The sequence below is a fragment of the Pristiophorus japonicus genome, unplaced genomic scaffold (assembly GCF_044704955.1).
Source record: "Pristiophorus japonicus isolate sPriJap1 unplaced genomic scaffold, sPriJap1.hap1 HAP1_SCAFFOLD_461, whole genome shotgun sequence".
In the NCBI taxonomy this organism is placed as follows: domain Eukaryota; kingdom Metazoa; phylum Chordata; class Chondrichthyes; family Pristiophoridae; genus Pristiophorus; species Pristiophorus japonicus.
The window spans coordinates 428,300-450,678 of record NW_027254365.1 but is presented as its reverse complement, the minus strand read 5'-3'; the positions used below and the strand labels follow the sequence as shown (position 1 = coordinate 450,678).

Sequence of the window (22,379 nt, the reverse complement as noted above, 5' to 3'; positions counted from 1 at the left end):
AAAATACAATAATGTCAACCCCACCATCTCATAAATCAAGACACAAACTCTTAAAAATCAAGAGATTTAGTACAGGTATATAAATCATGTTGCTATTTTTTTCAAACATAAACCAATATAGATTGACAGTTTATAAACCTCGACTGGCTTATTTCATTTCGAACAGGTCAGAGCTCTTTACAAAAACTATGGGCTAGATTTTGCACTGCATTTCCGCTCGGTTTCTCGGCGGTATTGATCGTTTTGGGCGAAAATCGAGCCGGCAGTTTCGAAGTATTACTGGGGAGCGTGCACTGTCCATAGTCCACCATCGCCCGATTTTTGACTCAGCGGTGACTCATAGGTAAGTAGAAAATAAACGCCCACGAGAAGCAGCGGGAGCTGGGCGGTAGGTAAGTAGCCCTGCAAAAAAAGATAAGTTAATGGGTTTTTAATAAATATTTTAAAATTCTTTTACAGTAATTAAGGTGAAAAGGGTCCTGAGAATGTTTTCTGAATTTTTATTTTATGTTTCTTTGGAAAAAATATTTTTTGTGTTTACCCCCTCCTAGGCCTAACCCCGCAGCCTCGGTCTAAATTTTTAGTAATTACCGCCCATTTTGTTTAAGAACCCCCCCAATTGGCCCAAGATTCCATTTTCTGCCGAGAATCGGGGTGTAAGGTCCATTTAAATTCTATTCCTCTCGTAATGAACCCCTGTGCTTTATTTGCACTTTTATGCCATTATTAACCTGCGTTGCTACTTTGAATGATTTGTGAATCTATACCCCGAGATCCCTTTGCACCTCTACTCCATTTTTTAGACTCTTATTTTCCAAGGAGTAGTTGGCCTCCTTATTCCTCCTACCAAAATCCATCACCTCACATCTATATTGAAATTCATGTGTTATTTAGATGCCAGTTCTGCAAGTGTGTTTATGGTATAATTAATGAAAAGCTTTTAGTTCGTCATGTACAAGCTCTATTAAAAACAAAAATGACTGGGATATATAAAAGAACTGCATAATAATGCAATATCTTTTCAGAAACATCACTCAGTTACACAGTTATGTATCGACAAACAATCCAAAGGCCCATGGTGACCTGAAAGAGGCATATCTATTCATGCAATTAGTATTAATTTTCAAGTTTTCAACAGATGAGCTCAACCTCATGTCGCTACAGCAATGGCTGCACAAGCAGCAGGAGCAGCAGTTTTCCTGTGGTGCTGACATGCTGTGTAGATACAGATACATAATTAGAATATTAATCATAATGCAACCAGACAAGTGCTGCAGTTCTTTAGTTCACAGTATTAAAAAGAATTGGAACAAAAACACACATCCATACTTTCAACTTCAATCACTTCTATTAATAAACATTGTCTTCTTGAACCAGAAATGCAGCACTTATTCACAACTGCAGAAAAATACATACACAATTTGCATCACCGAATTAAAAGCAAAAAGCAGGAAAAGCTATAATTTAACAGAAATAAACATTCATCTTTCTGGACAGGAGAACCAATCAGATTGACTTCAAAACTAAAATGGTGACGTAAAGATGTTAATTTACGAATTTTGCATCATGTTTTTTCTCAAACATTCTGCACAATATTAATCCCTGTTCTTCTCACAGTGTTGAATTATTTTAGGTACTTCACAATTAAATAGCGGGAAACAAACTTCATTGTACACTCAATTTTGAATCCCTATTTCAAACATATCAGTTTAATCGAAGTATTTTCTGTGTCTTTCTCAATAAACAAATAGTGGTTTCTTCTAAAGTAGCTTGCAATTTTTATACATCATTACATAACTATTAAAACAATAAATATTTAAGAGGAAATCTATATTTATATTATTCCTGAGATTTGTTCGGACTATAGAACGACAGGCAAAATAAAATGGTTTGTGTTTTTCCCTTTTTTTAGTGCTCTTCCTAAACGTCTTAATATTTTCAAGTTAATAAAAAAGTAATATGTAACTCCTGCAAATCCTCCCCTGCCCTCCCCATCCTCAACAACATTGTTGCATGTTTGTGTAAAGCTACTCACTTCAGTCGATCATTCAAAATCAACTATTGGGAAATTTCAATTTTTAAATGTTTTAAGCATTTCAGAGCCTATTTGAAAGCATTTGGACTTCAAGACCAGGTTGAAACTTGTTTCGATGAGGGGAAAATTGATTCTTGCTTGTTTCTTCCAAAATCATATTTGAAACATGGGGGTACAAGTGTTTTTAATCATTCATTTCTTTGTGAAAAGTTAATTAAAAATCTTTACATTCGTTCAAGACTCATTGCAGCTTTGACAGAATAAGTTACTCCAAGTTTGCCTTTCCCTCTTTCAAAAAGTAATTGATACCAAGGGACGTTCAATATCACTTTCCCGTATTTTTTTCTGGCTTTAAACAATTTTCCGAATTTAAAAAAAAATGTCACCATGGGCCTAAAAATTGTTTGCTGTAGTCTCCTTCCAGCAGCCATTGTACACGTGCTGCGTCTTTAACTGTGTTGTTCCAAAGTGCAGTCGGTATTCAGCCCCAGGAATGGATTACACGCGTCTGGAGTGGACCTTCACCCAGCCATCTCTCTCTTCCTCTTTGGCTGTCTCTCCGACCCTCTGTTTCTTTCTCCCTGTCCCTGTCTCCACTGTAAGGGGTGGTTTGCAGGGGATCAGCTTTCCCTTCTGACCTTATATGAGCGGTTCCGAATCACTCCCACACCCTTGGTTCTAGACACTGGAATTATGAAGGGACTGTGACAGACTTGGACAGACAATCGATTTCAAGGTAGGAAGCAGGTATGGCTTTATTGTGTTTAAAAAGAAGTAAAAGGCAACCTTTAATAACACACACAGACCAATACACACTGAAGGGTACAACACATTGAATAAAATGTCAAATTACAGCCTGTGGGGAAAAGAATACAGCTTAAACTCTAAATGGGGTAAAGAGGAGAATGCAGATACATTTACACAAGTTATCCCAGCCTCCCCCCTCCCAATTCCCCTAACTAACTAAGTTATAGCTCTGGGGGTTTAGGGGCTATGCTCACCAATCCCTTTAGACAGTTGCCGGTGAATCACGGTTTCGGAGTTCGCTGCACTTGGCCTTCTAGGCGAGCCGTACCCCAGACGGAGGAGAGGACTTCGGACCGCGTAGTCTTCGGTTGGGGTGCGTCCGTTGATGCGCTAAGTTGCGTTTTGGATGTATGGGGTAAGTACCCACTTTCTTTGGTTACGAATAGTTTTAGTTAGTCCCTTTTTGTAATTTCTCCCCCGTTGGGTCGTTCAGAAGCAGATTGTAGAGTGGTTGTCAATTTGGTTGCCGACAACCTTCCGTTTCGTGGGCCTCGTGCTCGGTCAGTTCCTGATCAGTTCTGGTAGTTTCCTTCACTATTCCATTTTTTCACTGTAGAGGAAGCAGGCTGCTTGTGTCTGTGTCTGTGTTCTCCTTCCTTTTCCTTGTAAAACTGGGGGATAAATATATCCCCAAAAAAAGGCTCAGTTATCTCCCATCAAATCTCTTGGGCACGGTTTAAACTGTTCTGTCCATTGATTTTCAAATGTCTCCTTTGTCAGCAGTAACTCGATTAGGGTGTGAAAATGTGCTATCACTGGTTTTGCATTGTTTTAGTATTGTCCAGTTTTCTGACCATGATTTCCATTGTGCTTGATTGGGTAATTCGATTATCTCTTAGGGGGGAATAGCCTGGGATCCTTAATACACGAATTTGCTTCAGAGGTAGGCCCCACCTCCTGTATTTGGTAACTCTTTTTCGCAGCCAAAATGTTGTAGAATCTTAAAATTGATATGCTCCTTCCCATAGATGTTTAGGGGATCTCAAGCTTCTGTAATTTAGGTCCATTTTGAATTCCCTTTCCTATGAGTCCAAACACTGGGGGGGGTCTCCATGAATGCATCCCCTTTTATCCCCCGCAGGCTTCGTCTGCCCCTTTAAACTCATTTTAAAAGCCCAGAAAGGAATTCTTCTCCTCTGCAGGGGAAAGGTACCTGGAATCTTTGCGAGATATTGGTAAATTCTACACCACCTGTCCCTGTCTCTCCATCCTCCCTCTGTCCCTGTCTCTCCATCGCCCTCTGTCCCTGATTCTGCATCTCCCTCTGGCCCTGTCTCTCTCCATCTCCCTCTGTTCCTGTCTCTCGCTCTCCCTCTGTCTCAGTCTCTCTCTCCCTCTGTCCCAGTCTGTCTGTCTCTCCAACTCTCCCTATGTCCCTGTCTCTCACTCTGTCTTGCTGTCTCTGCAAAGAACATCAGCGCAAAAGGAGAAGCAGAGAATCAGTGTTGATTCAGGAGAGAGCTTTCCTCCCATTTTGTTAAATATTTAAAATCCAGTCTTTGTTGGAAAATTAGCAGAATTCTTTCCCTCTTAGGGGAAACACATCTTGACAATGCTCTTCTGTTTGTGCTCTGGTGATAATGAAGGTGCTCAGATCAGACACAGCTTCACTAACCTGTTCACAATTAATTAAATGTTCCTGCTCAGTGTAATCCTGAGTGATAACTGATTGCAGGTTTTAGGAGATGATTAAATGAGGCACTGACAGAGAATGTTAGATTTTTTTTTACCACGATTGTATATAGCGCAGGGAATCTCTCTCCCCCAATCTCTCTCCCCCAATCTCTCTCTTCCCCCTCCCCCCCTCTCTCTCTCCCCCCCCGTCTCTCTCCATCTTCCCCCCCCCCCCGTCTCTCTCCATCTCCCCCCCCCCCCGTCTCTCTCCCTCTCCGTCTCTCTCCCTCTCCCCTCCCCCCCCCCCCCGTCTCTCTCCCTCTCCCCTCCCCCCCCCCCGGTCTCTCTCCCTCTCCCCTCCCCCCCCCCCCGTCTCTCTCCCTCTCCCCTCCCCCCCCCCCCGTCTCTCTCCCTCTCCCCTCCCCCCCCCCCGTCTCTCTCCCTCTCCCCCCCCTCCGTCTCTCTCCCTCTCCCCCCCCTCCGTCTCTCTCCCTCTCCCCCCCCCCTCCGTCTCTCTCCCTCTTCCCCCCCCCCCTAGTCTTTCACTCTTTCCCCCCCCCTCCTAGTCTCTCTCTATTCCTAGTCTCTCTGTCTGAATCTCCATTACCAGCAATAACATTTTTAGCTTTAACGCAAACAGACAGCTTCTTGTTTTCTTCCTGATTTGTCAAATCGTGGAAATCCATCATTGGCACTGCTTGACATATCAATTTCCAAAGAGCTGGGTATCATTTTTCTTGTGTCTCCATTTTGTTAAGATCCAGCACTTGCCCCCACCACTCATCCAGATTCGTTACTGGAAATCGGGCAGTTCAGAATCTACTTGATACTGGTTCCACTCATTATGATTGTTTATTTTTCATCATCAGATTTTGTTACAGATGAAAATTGTTATGTATGTATGTAGACCTTACCCAAATGTAAGACTTGCCACCAGGGGGCACACCTGTGGGAGACCTACGGTTCACCTGTGTACCCTGGGGAAAGCAGGTATAAAAGGTGACTCGCCATGCTGCTTCCTCACTCTAGAGTCCGAAATAAAGAGATCAAGGCCATAACAGTTTGAGCTTGTGATATAGTCCTGTGGATTTATTTTGAACATAACAAATTGGCGACGAAAAACGAATCACAAACTTTCACACGGTAATGGCTGCCGTTGGTATTCTTGAGAGATTTGTTGAGGGTGAAGATTGAGAACCCTTTGCTGAGCACCTCGCCCAGTACTTTGTGGCCAACGAATTGGACAAGGCTGAGATGGAGGCCAAGCGCAGGGCGATTCTCCTCACCGTATGTGGGTCATCGGTATATGGCCTCCAAAAAAAACTTGCTGGCACCGGTCAAAATAACGGACAAATCTTACCCAGAGCTGTGTACACTGGCTAAGGAACATCTCAAACCAAAGGAGAGCATCCTGATGGCCAGGTACCGCTTTTACACGCACCGTCGCTCCGAGGGCCAGAATGTGCCGAGTTTTGTCGCCGACCTAAGACACCTTGCGGGGCAGTGCGACTTTGCAGGATCCTTGGGGGAAATGTTGCGGAACTTTTTTGTGCTTGAAATTGGCCACGAGGTCATTCTTCGCAAACTGCTATCTGCCGAATCTCTAGATCTGAACAAGGCCATCACGATAGCCCAAGCCTTCATATCCATGAGCGACAACACGAAACAGATATCTTCACAGAATCGAAGTTCACCGGCGAGCACCGTGCACAAAATAATGTTTGCAGCAGGCAGAATGGCACAGGGCAGGGCCCACACGGTTGCAGAGGCTAGACCTAGGCCTAGACTCTGAGTCCGCCGTGGGGCGTGAATGCGTATCAATTAGCATCGTGTTGGCGCTGCGGGGGCATCCATAGACCTTATCAATGTCGATTCAAGCCCGATGTGTGCAAGGACTGTGAAACACTGGGCCATCTCCAGCGAATGTGCAAACGATCTCTGACTCACCACGTGGCAGAGTCAGGAGAGGACGACCGATCCAGCGAGGATCACAATGACCGAGCAGCGAGGCAATTGAACCTGAGGATGAAGAGGAAATATATGGATACACACCTTCACCACCAAAAGCCCTCCGATAATGTTAAAAGTTGAACTTAACGGCACTGCAGTATCCATGGAACTAGACACGAGGGTGAGTCATCAGTCATGAGCCAGAAGGCTGTGGAGCGACGAAACCAAGCGACCCGAGCTGATCCCGATTCAGGCAAAGCTGCGCACCGACACCAAGGAACTGATACCAGATATTGGTAGTGCGGACATAAAAGTATTCCATGAGGGAGCAGTGCAAGAATTACCACTGTGGATTGTTTCAGGTGATGGGCCAATGCTGCTTGGAAGGAGGTGGATGGGGAAGATTCGATGGAACTAGGAAGATCTCTGTGTACCCACTCCAGCGAACGAGGCCTCCCTTTCCCAAAGGCCGAGCAAACCCCCTCTTCCAGCTGAACCAGGCATCGAAGTGCAGATCCATTTGCAGATCCCTGAGGCACAGGCCGCTCATCACAACCACGAGAAGGTAAAGTTCAACCGAGCAGAGGAACAGGTGCGGTACCCACCACCCGAAGCCAACGACCCCTTCGCGATGATGGAAGAGGCTCCAGGTTGACCATGCGGAGTGGGACTCTGGCCGAAACGATCCGAATGCATCTTCCCGACGCCAGAGGCAAAATACCTGGGGAGGAAAATCACGGCAGTCGGCATCACAGACATGGACGAAGGTGTGTCCAGACCACGGGATGAGAGAGCATCCAGACCACGGAAGGTCGCCGCAACGGAATGGAGGAATGTGTCGCCCAGCAAGGAAGATGACTGGGTTCGGGGCAAAGGTAAAGGGGCAGCCATGCTCAAATAAATTGTGTACACCATGTAACCCATGCGAGCGGTCTTTCACAGCCAATGATGTACCATTGGGTTGGGAGTACCTTACAACAAGCCAAAGTGGCAGGCGAACATCATCCGGTCGTATATGTATCTGACAAAGTACTTGTAACAAGTGATGTGTTGTCACACGGGGTCGGGTGTGTTATACAGCAAACCAAAGTAGCGGGTGAACCCCAACCAGTTGTATATGTATCTAACAAAGCATCCGTAGCAAGTGAGATGTTACCGCACGGGGTCGGGAGTGTTGCGTAGCAAGCAAAAGTAGCGGGCGAGCCCCAAATGATTGAACATGCATCAAATAAGTTAAACAAAGCAGCAGCCTGTGTTCATGGGACTAAAGAGACGTACCAAAGAGTGTCCCAATATGTGCTCGAGTCAGACAAGCTGCTCATCCCACAAGCTTGGGAGAGCAGAGGCACCATTATCGATGTGTTGCTTCGAGAATGTCCAACACTGTGCACTGTAACATGATCCGCCACGGGCCAGGCACAGAGAGCGGCACCCATGCTCTCAGTTGGCCACCGTTGCCCACCCCCGGGGTGAAACGGCGCAGCCTGAAGACCCACTCGCGGTCGTGGAAGTGCTCGAAAGTGAGGGGTCAACTGTAACGGCCCTCCAGCTTAGGACCTGACCAGCCAGGATCCCATGTTACCACCTGCCAAAGGTGAACTGCTAGACGGGACGTGACAACCTATCCGCCAAAAAGACGATAGACCCATCCCAACGTTGCAAAGCAAGGCAGGGCGGCTACACGCAGTCGGTGGTCCGGGGCCCCCATACTATGGCCCAATGTCCACGGGGACCATTAGGCCTCCCGCCACTACCGAAAGTCTCAAGGTTATTGCGGCCATCCTGGGCTTTCCAAATCTCAGGGTCAGCGCCCAAATCACCAAACCTAGCACCACGCGTGCCACAGTAGACTTCCTACAGACCCGGCTATCCTGGGTGTTACGCAATCACCAGACCGAATCACTCAGAACCGAGCCTTCCGCATGCCATCAGCAGAGAATGCACCGTAAGTGCACGGCCCCTCCACACGACATCGGAATAAGTGATGCAGACCATGTTCATGGACCCAGTCGGGCAGCTCGTACCGCATTAGCCAAGGGTGGGAATGGAGTGCATGTGATGAAAACGGAGTGTTTGATTGTGAAACCATGTACCGCACTAACAAGTAAAGCAGTGGGACGAGACCAAACTGCGCACGACAGATAACCAGGAACCACACCGTAAGGAGCTGGCCCCCAGCGACCCACCAACACGATCAACCTCACCGTCAACCACAAGGATGAACCCACCATGTCAAGACTTCAACCCAGGTGATCGACCCGAGGGTACAGGGCGCCAGATCGCCTCAACTTGCAAATAACTTGCACAGTAAGACTTTGGGGGGGGAGGGGGAGTGATGTTATGTATGTATGTAGACCGTACCCAAATATAAGACTTGCCACCAGGGGGCACACCTGTGGGAGACCTAAGGGTCACCTGTGCACCCTGGGGCAAGGAGGTATAAAGCTGCTTCCTCACTCGAAAGTCTGAAATAAAACGACCAAGGTCTCAACAGTTTGAGCTTGTGACATAGACCTGTGGATTTATTCTGAACATAACAGAAATCATGTCAGTAGATTAATAATTGCATCTTCATCTTAATCCAATTTTTTAAGTGGATGTAGTAGTCCCCAACACCTCAAGAATTTTGTATGATAGTGGTAATTTTCTTGGTAGTTTCTGGACAGCTGTAGAATAAAACTTTCTGACTCCAGCATAGAAGTTATGAAATGTGGCATTGTCTAAATTTCCATTAGCAGCAATAAAAATTTTAGCTTTAATGCAAACAGACAATTTCTGGTTTTCTTCCTGACTTGTTAAATCTTGGAAATCCATCATTGGTACTGCTTGACACATCCGACATGACAAATCGATTGAGCAGTGTTTTTAGCAGTTTAATGCTGTCTTCCCAGTGGTAGGCAATTCTCAAATCCTTGTCTTGAGAAAAATCATTGTCGGCTAATAAATCATCCAACCCATGTTCCAAAAAAAGAAAGTAAAGATGCATTTCCTCATCTTGTATGTATGTGTAAATTCACTGAACTAGGCCAGGTTGCTCTGTTTCATTGTTGCTTCCAAAATAGGCTTTAAGGGGCTCCCTCTGGTTATCACATCTTGCTATTGCTTGGCGGAGACTGAGCCACCTTGTTCCTCCATGTTTTATTCGTTAAAGCTCGTTTGCATCATATCAGTGCTAGTATTGCTCTCTTCATTTTACGCTACCGTTAAAATTATTTCTAAAAGTCCAGTAGCAGATCTGCCACTGGTTTTGAGATTGCTTCAACAGCATCCTTCGCTGCAGGATGCGCAATGTGGGAAACACAAGGCAGACTGTACATGGAACTTGACTGTTGTTTTATCCAACTTAAAACAGTTATTGGCAGGGTCAGAAGAGAAATAATAACATTCTCCCATGGAATGTGATGGTTAGCAAAAACAGAATTTATTACATTATGGTTTTCTGCATTTGCTGTATTACATGTGTATATATATTAATGACTTGGGTACAGGGCACAATTTCAAAATTTTCAGGACACAACCTTGGAAGTATAGTGAACAGTGAAGAAGATAGTGATAGACTTCAAGAGGACACAGACAGGCTGGTGAAATTTCACGAAGAAAAATGAAGTGTGATACATTTTGATCGAAAGAATGAGGGGAAATATCAACTAAATGGTACAATCCTAAAGGAGGTGTACGAACAGAGAGACCTGGGGGTATATGTGCACAAATCGTTGAAGGTGACAGGGCAGGTTGAGAAAGCTTCATAAATAGAGGTATACTGTACAAAAGCAAGGAAGTTATGATAAATCTGTATAAAACACTGGTTCAGTCTCAACTGGAGTATTGTGTCCAATTCGGGGCACTGCACTTTAGGAAGAATGTGAAGGCCTTAGAGAGGGTGCAGAAAAGATTTACGAGAATGATTCCAGGGATGAGGGACTTCAGTTAAGTGGATAGACTGGAGAAGCTGGGGTTGTTCTCCTTCGAGCAGAGAAGAGTGAGAGGAGATATGATAGAGGTGTTCAATATCACGAGGTGTCTGGACAGAGTAGATAGAGAGAAACTGTTCCCATTGGCAAAAGTGTCGAGAAGCAAAGTTCACAGATTTAAGGTAATTGGCAAAAGAACCAAAGGCAACATAAGAAACAACTTTTTTACACAGCGAGTGGTTAGGATCTGGAATGTACTGCCTGAATGAGTGTGCCTCCACCACCCTTTCATTGCTTTCAAAGGGGAGTTGGATAAGTACCTGAAAGAAAAACAGTTGCAGGGCTACAGGGAAAGGGCAGGGGAGTGGGACTAGGTGAGGTCCTCTTGCAGAGAGCCGGCATGGGCTGAATGGCCACCTTCCATGCAGTAACCTTTCTATGATTCTTCGATACATATTTCCATGGATAAGAAGTCTGTTTTTACAACTTTCAGAGTCTGGTGAAAATACTTAAATCAAACCTCCTTGTTGAGGTTTTTGAGGTTGGTTACTCCAGAATTCCCAATGCTGATGTCCTCACAATAAACAAGACAAAATGTGTGTTCATCTGCTGTTTTTTACTGGTCCAGTCTACAATGTATTTGCAGCTGTAGTGGCACCATTTGCTTTGATTTTTCTTTTCCAACATGACTAAAAGATGGATTGTCAAAAAGGAAAACTTATCTCCTTGTAATCTGTCAAATAGTGGCATTGGAATGAATTACCTCATTGCCCTCGCGGTAAAAATACCTTAAAAATATGGTACTTAGGCAATAATAAACAAAATAAAATGCTGTGAAAGGAAAAATTAACAAATCCCTGGGTTCCATGATCCAATGGAGATTACACTGAACTAGAAAAACAGAAGTCAACAGAGATTGAAAGCCTGCCGAGTGCAAAATGCTCCACTGTCAATCTTGTCCTAAAATAGAATCATAGAATGGTTACAGCACAAGAGGAGGCCATTCGGCCCGTGTAGGCTCTCTGCAAGAGTACTTCAGCTAGTCCCACTCCGCTGCCCTTTCCCCGTAGCCCTGCAAAGTTTTATCTTTCAGGTACTTATCCAATTCCCTTATATCATAACCACTGCTCCCATTTTTTATGGACGGCGGGTGCAGATAATGGTTTTGCTGTTGCCATTTACAGCTCCTCTAGAATAATCTTTTGTTTCTTGTCCTATTGTCACCCACTTTTGCCTTGCACCATCATCCTTTTTGTCATTTAATCACTCCTGCCTTCCATCCTATCACACACAACATTTTCTGGTTTTATTCCAGATGCAATATAACTAGACTATGCAAATCTTATTTCATTCATGGATATTAGATTTTCTGTCGAAAGCACTGGGAAAATGGATTAGAATTTATCCAGTCCAAGGACCTCTCAGATTAGCCCTCAATCAACCATTAAATCAAAGCAAAATATTGTGAATTCTGGAAATTTGAAATAGAAACTTAGAAATTTACAGTGCAGAAGGAGGCCATTTCGTCCCATCGTGTCCGCGCCTGCCAACAAAGAGCCACACAACCCTTGGTCAGTAGCCCTAAAGGTTACATATAAACCTATGAACAATGACGGGAAGGCAAAGAGCACCCAGCCCAACCAATCCGCCTCACTACAACTGCGACACCCCTTATACTAAAACATTCTACACCCCACCCAACCGGAGCCATGTGATCTCCTGGGAGAGGCAAAAGCGAGATAAAAGCCCAGGCCAATTTAGGGAGAAAAAATCTGGGAAAATTCCTCTCCAATCCATCCAGGCAATTGAAGCTAGTTCAGAAGATCACCCTGGCTGTATTCTATTCCCTGCAGTACTTACCATTATATCTGTTCCATCCAACAAAAGGTCATCCAGTCTAATCCTAATTACCAGCTCTCGGTCCATAACCCTGCATGCAGGTTGCTGCACTTTAAGTGCCCATCCATCTCTTAAAAGTGGTGAGGGTTTCTGGATCCACCACTCTTCCAGGCAGTGAGTTCCAGATCCCCACAACCCTCTGCGTAAAGAAGCCCCCCCATATGCATATTGCATGCATTCAGATATGGAGCTTTTAATTTTGTTTTATGTATATACGCTCTGTCCCTTCCTGTCACACTCTGGTTATCATTACCCAATTCGCTACCCTGCACTTTTGCCTTCTCCTTTCTCTTTGACTTTTTTAATTTCCCGCTCACTGGATCTCTCCCCCCGACTATTTAGTTTAAATCCCTATCTACAACCCTAGTTATTCGATTCGCCAGGACACTGGCCCCGACCTGGTTCAAGTGAAGCCCGTCCTGATGGAACAGCTCCCTCTTATCCCAATACTATTACCTGTCTCTGTAATGGCTATTAGATCAAAGCCATTTATCACTATTTGTGCCACTAATTTATCTATCTTATTATGAATGCTTTATGCATGCAGATAAAAAATTAAAATTAAATACTCTTTACCATTATTCCCTGCTTTCACCTTATTTGCTGATGCACTATCACCATTAAACTCTCTGGGTTAGAAATTGTCCTTCGCCCAAATTGGGGCACACCTACTGTTTTTTAAAGTTTTTCTCCGCTGCAGTCCATCGGGCGGAGTTACAGGAGAAATTCATCATTTTGTTTTTTTTTCTCTCCATGGTATGGTGTGGTGTTCCAGTCGAGTGTGAGGCAGAAGCGTCCTTGCAGTGGGTCCATCGCCTCGATCAGTCATCAGCACGATGTGGATGTGTAGCGTCGTGCTGACGCATCACAACATCTCTCCCCTTCAGTTAAAGGGGAGAGCGCTGTGAACTCTGCTGCCACTTCAGTGGCACCCACTAGGTCACCAAGGAGGTGTTCGGCCGGGCCAGTGGCCTGGCACCCAAGCGAGGGTGCCAAGCTGCCTGTTGGCGGCCCGGCCAAACCCGGGGGCACAATTGTCGGGCCAACCTGGCAATCGGCCGACAAAAAAAAACATGGCAGCTGCCGTAGTGCGCACTTCCCTTTAAGGGGGGCCGTGCCGCCATTTCACACAGAGTGCACCAACAGCTGTTGGCGGCACCGGCCAGTGGCTGGGCCGCTCCCATGGAGCAATTTCGGGTAAGGGACAATTTTGCGAGGGGTCCCTGCCAGATTGTACGGGGTCGGCCCATGTACGTCGTGACAAGAAAACTGGCGGAGCGGTACCGGACACCGCTTCGCTCCTAAGGGCAATTTCTAAAATGGTGGCCCTTCCACGGGGTCAGCGGCCATTCCGTGCCAGGTCTTATCGAAAGGGGCAATTTTGGCCTTTCTGTATCTTCCTGTCATACTACTTATGTTTATCCAAATCGCTGCACTTCTCTATGGCCTTGACTTTTCTCCTTTCGATTTCTAAATTTCCCCTCACCTGACCCTTCCCCCCTTTTAGTTTAAACCATAACCTCTCCACCCCCAGATGTCGATAAAACAGAAAGGTTTGGCCAACATTCAGACTGAAGGACTACAATGTTCGTGAAAAAGTGATTAAACCAACGTCAATAACGCCTAATAACATCAAACATTGGATATTCCAGTTATGTCACTTGCACACTGTCACTGGGATAGAAGCACAGCTGGCATCTTCACCCCAATCAAAAAAGGGCCTTTGAAATCGATTTTCTCATTGAAAAGTTGTAATGAGCAAATTCTTATTTTTGTAAACCATATCTTTTGTTAAAACGTTCAGAATGGTATGTTAAAGTTGGCAACATTTTCCAGACATTGGGAGTCAATCCAGCCACAGGGGCCGCGCCTGCGCAGTGAGGCCAGCACAAGATGGCCGCCGCGCTCTCGGGGATGTTTCCGCACCCGCCGCAGAATCCGCCGCCACCGCCGCCTTCTGGAGCCGGGCCCCCAGCACCTACCGGGCCCGGCCTCGCCGCAGCCCCGCCTCGACCTCCCAGCACCCTGGTGGACGAGCTCGAGGCTTCATTTGAGGTAACGGCAGCGTTGGAGTGAAGAGATGTGTGGGGGAAGAGGGGGGGGGAAGAGGGAGGAGGGGAGGGGGGGAAGAGGGAGGAGGGGAGGGGGGGAAGAGGGAGGAGGGGAGGGGGGGAAGAGGGAGGAGGGGAGGGGGGGAAGAGGGAGGAGGGGAGGGGGGGAAGAGGGAGGAGGGGAGGGGGGGAAGAGGGAGGAGGGGAGGGGGGGAAGAGGGAGGAGGGGAGGGGGGGAAGAGGGAGGAGGGGAGGGGGGGAAGAGGAGGGGAGGGGGGGAAGAGGGGTGGAGGGGAGGGGGGGAAGAGGGGTGGAGGGGAGGGGGGGAAGAGGGGTGGAGGGGAGGGGGGGAAGAGGGGTGGAGGGGAGGGGGGAAGAGGGGTGGAGGGGAGGGGGGGAAGTGGAGGGGAGGGGGGGAAGTGGAGGGGAGGGGGGAAGAGGGGTGGAGGGGAGGGGGGGAAGAGGGGTGGAGGGGAGGGGGGGAAGAGGGGTGGAGGGGAGGGGGGGAAGAGGGGTGGAGGGGAGGGGGGGAAGAGGGGTGTGGGGGAAGAGGGGTGGGGGAAGAGGGGTGGAGGGGAGGGGGGGAAGAGGGGTGGAGGGGAGGGGGGGAAGAGGGGTGGAGGGGAGGGGGGGAAGAGGGGTGTGGGGGAAGAGGGGTGGGGGAAGAGGGGTGGAGGGGAGGGGGGGAAGAGGGGTGGGGAGGGGGGGAAGAGGGGTGGGGAGGTGGGGAGGGGGGGAAGAGGTGTGGGGGAAGAGGGGTGGGGAAGAGGGGTGGGGAGGGGGGAAGAGGGGTGGGGAAGAGGGGTGGGGAGGGGGGGAAGAGGGGTGGGGAGGGGGGGAAGAGGGGTGGGGAGGGGGGGAAGAGGGGTGGGGAGGGGGGAAAGAGGAAGAGGGGTGGGGAGGGGGGAAAGAGGAAGAGGGGTGGGGAGGGGGGAAAGAGGAAGAGGGGTGGGGAGGGGGGAAAGAGGTGTGTGGGGAGGGGGGAAAGAGGTGTGTGGGGAGGGGGGAAAGAGGTGTGTGGGGGGGGGGGAAAGAGGTGTGTGGGGGGGGGGAAGAGGGGTGTGGGGGGGGGGGAAGAGGGGTGTGTGGGGGGGGAAGAGGGGTGTGTGGGGGGGGGGAAGAGGGGTGTGTGGGGGGGGGGAAGAGGGGTGTGTGGGGGGGGGGAAGAGGGGTGTGTGGGGGGGGGGAAGAGGGGTGTGTGGGGGGGGAAGAGGGGTGTGTGGGGGGGGAAGAGGGGTGTGTGGGGGGGGGGAAGAGGTGTGTGGGGGGGGGGAAGAGGGGTGTGGGGGGGGGGAAGAGGGGTGTGGGGGGGGGAAGAGGGGTGTGGGGGGGGGGAAGAGGGGTGTGGGGGGGGGGAAGAGGGGTGTGGGGGGGAAGAGGGGTGTGGGGGGGGAAGAGGGGTGGGGAGTAGGGGGAAGAGGGGTGTGGGGAGGGGAAGAGGGGTGTGGGTGGGGGAAAGAGGGGTGGGGGAAGGGAAGAGGGGTGGGGGAAGGGAAGAGGGGTGGGGGGGGAAGAGGGGTGTGGGTGGGGGAAGGGAAGAGGGGTGGGGGGGGAAGAGGGGTGTGGGTGGGGGAAGGGAAGAGGGGTGGGGGGGGAAGAGGGGTGTGGGTGGGGGAAGGGAAGAGGGGTGTGGGTGGGGGGGGAAGAGGGGTGTGTGTGGGGGGGAAGAGGGGTGTGTGTGGGGGGGAAGAGGGGTGTGTGGGGGGGAAGAGGGGTGTGTGGGGGGAAGAGGGGTGTGTGGGGGGGGGAAGAGGGGTGTGGGAAGAGGGGTGGGTGAGAGGAGGTGCTGGAGGGGGGAGGGGGGAAGAGAGAGGAGGTGCTGGAGGGGGGGGAAGAGAGGAGAGTCGAGTCGGGGAGGGAGAAAGGAGGTGAAGGATGGTTTGGAGGAAGAGAGGAGGAGGAGGGGGAGTTTGGGGGAGGGGTCAGGGAGCGAGGAGTTGGGGAGGTTGGGGATGAGGGTCTGGTGGAGTGGGGGGAGGGGAGTGAGGGAGATGGGGTCGGGGAGAGAGGGGTTGGGGAGAATGGGGGTGTGGGGGAAGAGGGGTGTGGGGGAAGAGGGGTGGGGAGGGGGGGAAGAGGGGTGGGGAGTAGGGGGGAAAGGTCGGGGAGAGGGGGTACGAGGTTGTTGGTGGGGGGGGTGGTTGGGGAAAGAGGAGGTGGGTGTAGGGTTGTGCGGGGGCGGAAGGGTCGAGGAGGGAGGGTTTCAAGGGAGGGAGGTGAAGGATTGAGGTGGTGTCTGGGGGGGAAGGGTTGGGGGTGGTTGTTGGGGGAGGGGAAGGGGGTGGAAAGGGATGCTGGGGTGTTGTCAGGTGTAGGGAGGGAGGTGCTTGTCGGGGGAATGGATCGAGCTCAGGCCTGAGGTCAGGAGAACTGTTACAGGAGGGGTGGTGCCCTTTTTTGCTTATTCGTTCAAGGGATGAGGGCGTCGCTGGCAAGGCTGGCATTTATTGCCCATCGCTAATTGCCCTTGAAACGGTGATGGTGAGCCGCCGCCTTGAACCGCTGCAGTCCGTGTGGTGAAGGTACTCCCATAGTGCTGACTTTGTTGTAGCGGTTTGATACAACTGAGTGGTTTACTCGGCCATTTCAGAGGGCAGTTAGGAGTCACAAATAGGCCTGACCAGGTAAGGATGGCAGATTTCCTTCCCTAAAGGACTTGAGTGAATCAGTTGGGGTTTTCTGACAATCCTGTAGTTTCATGGTCACCATTACTGATAGTAGCATTTTTTAATTAACTGAATTTAAATCCCCCCAGCTGCCATGGTGAGATTTGAACTCGCGTCTCCAGATTATTAGTCCAGGCCTCTGGATTAATAGTCCAGCAACAATAACCACTATGGTACTGTACTCGGTTGAGTGGCCAAATATTGTCTATTTGGTTAGAATTAAGGAAGAATTTAGATATTTCGCCGCTGGGTGCAGTGTTTCCTTTAAGCTGTGCTGCGTTCTGCAGCTCCCGCGCAGTTGGCTCACCAGCTTTTAAATAGGGAAAACTGCATATGTACGGTATTTTGAATGGGGGCTGCACACCTAAAAAATATTAAATGAAACATTGGCTAGGAGCATACTACAGCCCACTATAAATGGAAAAATGCAAGAACTTTAGAGGAGTGTTAATGGGGGACTTCAATTACCCTAAGATAGGAACAGTGTAAAGGGCAAAGAGGGGGGGCAATTCCAGAATACCTGAACTTTCTTGATCAATGTGATTCCAGCCCAACCAGAAAGAAAGCAGTGCTGGATCTAGTTCTGGGAAATGAAGTGGGACAAGTGGAGCATGTTTCAGTGAGAGATAATTTGGGCAACAGTGATCATAATATCAGATTTAGAATAGTTATGGAAAAGGACAAGGTACAATCAAGTGTAAAAATCCTTAAATGGAGGAGGGGCTAACTTCAGTGAGTTGAAAAGGGAATGCCATGGCCTAGGTGGATTGGATTAAAAAATTGGTTGGCAAAATAGTAATTGAAAAATGGTAGCCCTTCAAAAGAGGAGATGATTCGGATGCAGAGAAGGCACATTGTGTGAGGGGGAATGGGGAAAAGAAGGGCATCCAAAGCTAGCACTCCTTGGATGACTAAAGATATAGTTAAAATGAGATAGAAAAAGGAGGCTTATGACAATTGTAAGGTTCATAATACAGTAGAGAACGAAGCTGAATATAGGAAGTACAAAGGTGATCTAAAAAAGGGAGTGAGGGGCAAAGAGAGTATGAGAATAGATTAGCGGTTAACAAAAGGGAACCCAAAAATATTTTATAAATACATAAATAATAAAAGGGCAGTCAAAGGAAGGGTGGGGCTGATTAGGGGACAAAAAGATGATCTTGTAGAGGCAGAGGGCAGGGCTGAGGTACCAAATGAGTACTTTGCATCTGTCTTCACTAAAGAAGAGGATGCTGCCAATGTAGCAGTAAAGAAGGAGGCAGTAGCGATATTAGATAAGATAAAATAGATAAAGAGGAGATAAGGTTGGTTGTCTTCAAAGTAGAAAAGTCACCAAATGGGATGCATCTTGGGTTACTGAGGGAAGTAAGGATGGAAATTGTGGAGGCTCTGGCCTCAATCTTCCAGTCCTCCTTGGATATGGGGGGTGGTGCCAGAGGACTGGAGGATTGCAAATGTTACACCCTCCTTTTTTTAAAAAAAAAGGGGAGAGGGATAAACCCTGCAACGACAGGCCAGTCAGCCTAATATGAGACAATAATGTGGGACAAAATTAATTGGCATTTGGAAGTATGGGCTAATAAATGAAAGCCAGCATGGATTTGTTAAAGGAAAATTGCATTTGACTAACTTGATCAAGTTCTTTGATGAAGTAACAGAGAGAGGGTTGATGAGGGTAGTGTGGTTGATGTTGTGTATATATGGACTTTCAAAAGGAGTTTGACAAAGTACCACATAATAGACTAGTTTGCAAAATTAAAACCCATGGGATTAAAGGGACAGTGCAGCATTGATACAAAGGGACAGAAAGCAAAGAGTAGTGGTAACCGCTGTTTTTTCAAACTGGAAGGAAGTATACAGTGGTGTTCCCAAGGGAATGGGTGTTGTGACCACTGCTCTTTTTGATATTAATGGCCTGGGGTTGGGTATACAGGCCATCATTTCAAAGTTTGCAGATGATATGAAACTCAAATGTGGGATAGTCATTCAGGAGGACATAGATTGATAAAATGGGCAGACACATGGCAGATGAAGTTTAATATAGAGAAATGTGAAGTAATAGATTTTGGTAGGAAGAAAGAGGAGAGGCGATATGAACTAAATGGTACAATTTTATAGGGGGCGCAAGAAGAGAGACATGGGGTGTATGTACACAAATCTTTGACTGTAGCAGGACAAGTTGAGAAGGCTGTTAAAAAAGCATATTTGATCCTTGGCTTTATTAATAGAGAAATAGAGTACAAAAGCAAGGATGTTATGCTAAACCTTTATAAAACACTGGTAAGGTCTCAGCTGGAGTATTGTTTTCAATTCTGGGCACTACACTTTAGGAAGGATGTCAAGGCGTTGGAGAGGGTGTAGAAGAGATTTACTAAAATGGTACTAGGAATGAGGGACTTCAGTTATGTGGAGAGACTGGAGAAGATAGGGTTGTTCTCCTTAGAGCAGAAAAGGTTAAGAGGAGATTTGTTCAAAATCCTGAATGGTTTTTGTTTGAGTAAATAAGGAGAAACGGTTTCCAGTGACGGAATGGTCGGCAACCAGAGGCCATTGATTTAAGGTGATTGGCAAAAGACCAAAGGAGCATGAGGAAACATTTTTACACAGCAATGGAATGCACTGCCTGAAAATTCAATAGTAACATTCAAGAAAGAATTGTATTAATACTCGAAGGGGGGAAAAAGCAGGGGAGTGGGATTAATTGGTTAGCTCTACCAAAGAGCTGGCACAGGCACAATGGGCCAAATAGCCGCCTCCTATGCTATGTCATTCTATTTCTCTGAGGGGAGATGCCAGTGTTAGGGAGAGGCACCTGGCATGCTGTATTGGACACCCATAATTTAGGAAAGATATCAAGGCCATGAAATGAAGTGTTATGGAAGAGACATTATAAACTGGGGCTCTTTTCATTCGAATAGAGAAACTTAAGTGGGGAACTCATTTAAATGTTCAAGATTATAGAACTTTGATAAAGTAGAAGAAAAAAAATTGTTTCCAGTGTTTGGTTAGTTGATGACTCGATATCATAAATTTGAGATTGCCAAAGAACAAAGTTAGAGACAACCGAAACTTTTTACAGTGGCAAAGAGAATCAATACTCACTTTCAGAAATGCGATGGGCTAAATGGCCACCTCCTCTGCTGATTCTGGATGATTGGTATTGATTGTATTTAAGTTGGGATGTGTATAACATGCATTGATTGCATTTTGATTAGGTGGATACTCAGTGGGCACTAATTGAATCCTCGCATATGGGATGCATTGTGGCAGTTTGTTGGTATTTAGCAGACATTGACTCTGGTGTATGTAGTGGTTATTGATTTAGTAAAAGGCAGGGGTTCTCAACATTTTTGCTTCCGAGGCCCCACCACCTCCAGCTGTGTTAGAAAAATTCCACGGACTCTCTAATACAGCACGAGTATTTTTTCTCCCGTGTATAAAAATTCTCCCGGCACCGCTTCCACTCATCCCAGCACTGCAGAAAATACTGGTCCCCACACCCATCCCATTCCTGCTTTGTCTCCACATGAGCCCAATCACCACCTTTCCCTAGCAACCCCCCACTCCCTCACTGACTGTTCCTGGCACAACAGCCGGTCCCAGTTCTCTGCTTGATTGTCAGTCAACAGCCCTTTTTTCCCCTATCTCCAATATTTTTATAACTAATAAGCAAAAGTGTACAATAAAAATGAAAAAACACCATTTTTTTACGGTCCATAGGATTTTTCTCCAAATTGCTCATACTAGTGTCCAGATTACTGTTTTATTCCTGGCAACTCCAGGACAATGCTGGAAGGTTGAAATCCTTGCTGGAGGCTAACATTGGGTGTGAGGAATCCGGTCTTCCTGTGATGCCCTCCTTGGTAGAACAAGACTGCTAACACTCGGTGTCGGCTCGCAGGTAAAGAATGAATGAGGTTAGGCACCAAAGGGCAGCCAGCACCCTTGTAACTATACTACAACACTTTGAATACAGCAGGAGAGAAAATTGGGGGGGCGGGAAATTAGACAATGCAGAATACTTAAAGGAAGTTGCAAACTGTTTCAGTTTTGCTGATAAGTGTCAATCCTAATAGTTTCCTAATGTTGACATATTCCGCTCTTCTTCCTCCACAAAGACAGCGAGTCCCAGCAGCTCCTTTCCTCCATGCAGCTGCTGCCTATTTCCTTGCCCCTTCATTTGATTGACAATTGTGACTGCACGAATAACAAATGACAAAAAAATCAAATCTCCAGTGGAACTGAGGTAAGCGCGTACGTACCTGGCTAGAGGATGATGGAGAGCTCGAGCCAGGGATCTGCGCTTAGCAATGATCGGCCGCCGCCTCTCTCCCTCTCAGCGAGCCGGGACCTGGGCTCATCAGCCACCGCCTCTCTCCCTCAGCGGGCGGGGCCTTGGGCTCATCGACCGTCGCCTCTCTCCCTCTCAGCGAACCGGGCCTGGGCTCATCGGCCGCCTCCTCTCTCCCTCTCAGTGGGCGGGGCCTGGTCTCATTGGCCGCCGCCTCTCTCCCTCTCAGCGGGCGGGTCCTGGTCTCATTGGCCACCGCCTCTCTCCCTCTCAGCGGGCGGGGCCTGGTCTCATTGGCCGCCTCCTCTCTCCCTCTCGGCGGGCGGGGCCTGGTCTCATTGGCCGCCTCCTCTCTCCCTCAGCGGGTGGGGCCTGGTCTCAGCGGCAGCTGTCGACATCCTCACACAGCCGTTCGGGAGGGGGAAAGCAGAGGTTCGAGTTGGGACTGGAGCTGCCAGTTTCTCAGCTCGAACCCACTATTACACGACGGTGTATTTTTCCTTTTATCTTTTTTTAAATTGATTTTCTTTTCAAGGGCTCTGTCAAAAATTAAAATGAGGCTACGAACCTTTGGTTGAGAACCCCCAGGGCACATTGTGCATATTCCAGTCTTGGGTTTGTAGAGTGTTGATGCAATCTAAGGTATTGGATATCAGGTGCAGGATCTGGGTATGGACTGCTGTCAGAGGAAGGTACTGGACACTCTGAGTTTGCTATCTTAGTGAAAGGCACTGTGCACGGTTCTAGTCTCCATATTGCAAAAAGGATATAGAAGCACTGGCGAAGAATGGTACAAGAACTGAGAGGATATAACTATTAGGAAAGAGAATACTGAAAGGTGACCCTGATAGAGGTCTTTAGCATTATGAAGGAATTCGATAGGGTAGATGTAGAGATGTAGAAAAGATGTTTCCACTTATGGGGGAGTCCAAAACTAGGGGTCATGAATAGAAGATAAGAACATAAGATAACCACTAATAAATCTAATAAGTAATTCAGGAGAAATTCTGTACTTGGAGAGTGGTAAGAATGTGGAACTTGGTACCACATGCAGTGGTTGAGGCAATTAGCATGGATGCATTTAAGGAGAAGCTAGATAAGTACATGAGGGAGAATGGAATAGAAGGGTATGTTTATAAGGAAAGATGAAGTAAG

The 22,379-nt window shown here is 47.7% G+C and overlaps 1 protein-coding gene and 1 long non-coding RNA gene across 2 annotated transcripts in view; one reads left to right on the top strand and one right to left on the bottom strand.

Moving 5' to 3' along the window:
• Window positions 1–50: 50 nt before the first annotated feature.
• On the bottom strand, window positions 51–14,266 carry LOC139252379 (uncharacterized). The gene is made up of 2 exons (XR_011591449.1): window positions 12,889–14,266; window positions 51–402 (listed from the first exon to the last, which is right to left on the bottom strand). It is a non-coding gene; the product is annotated as an uncharacterized lncRNA (long non-coding RNA).
• The window catches only part of LOC139252378 (mediator of RNA polymerase II transcription subunit 28-like), a 33,083-nt gene continuing 23,845 nt past the window's right edge, over window positions 13,142–22,379 (top strand). The window contains exons 1-2 of the mRNA XM_070873363.1: window positions 13,142–13,413; window positions 14,053–14,271. Coding sequence (XP_070729464.1) covers window positions 14,110–14,271 — 162 coding nt within the window. The 5' untranslated portion in view covers window positions 13,142–13,413; window positions 14,053–14,109. The remainder of the gene's footprint in view (window positions 13,414–14,052; window positions 14,272–22,379) is intronic.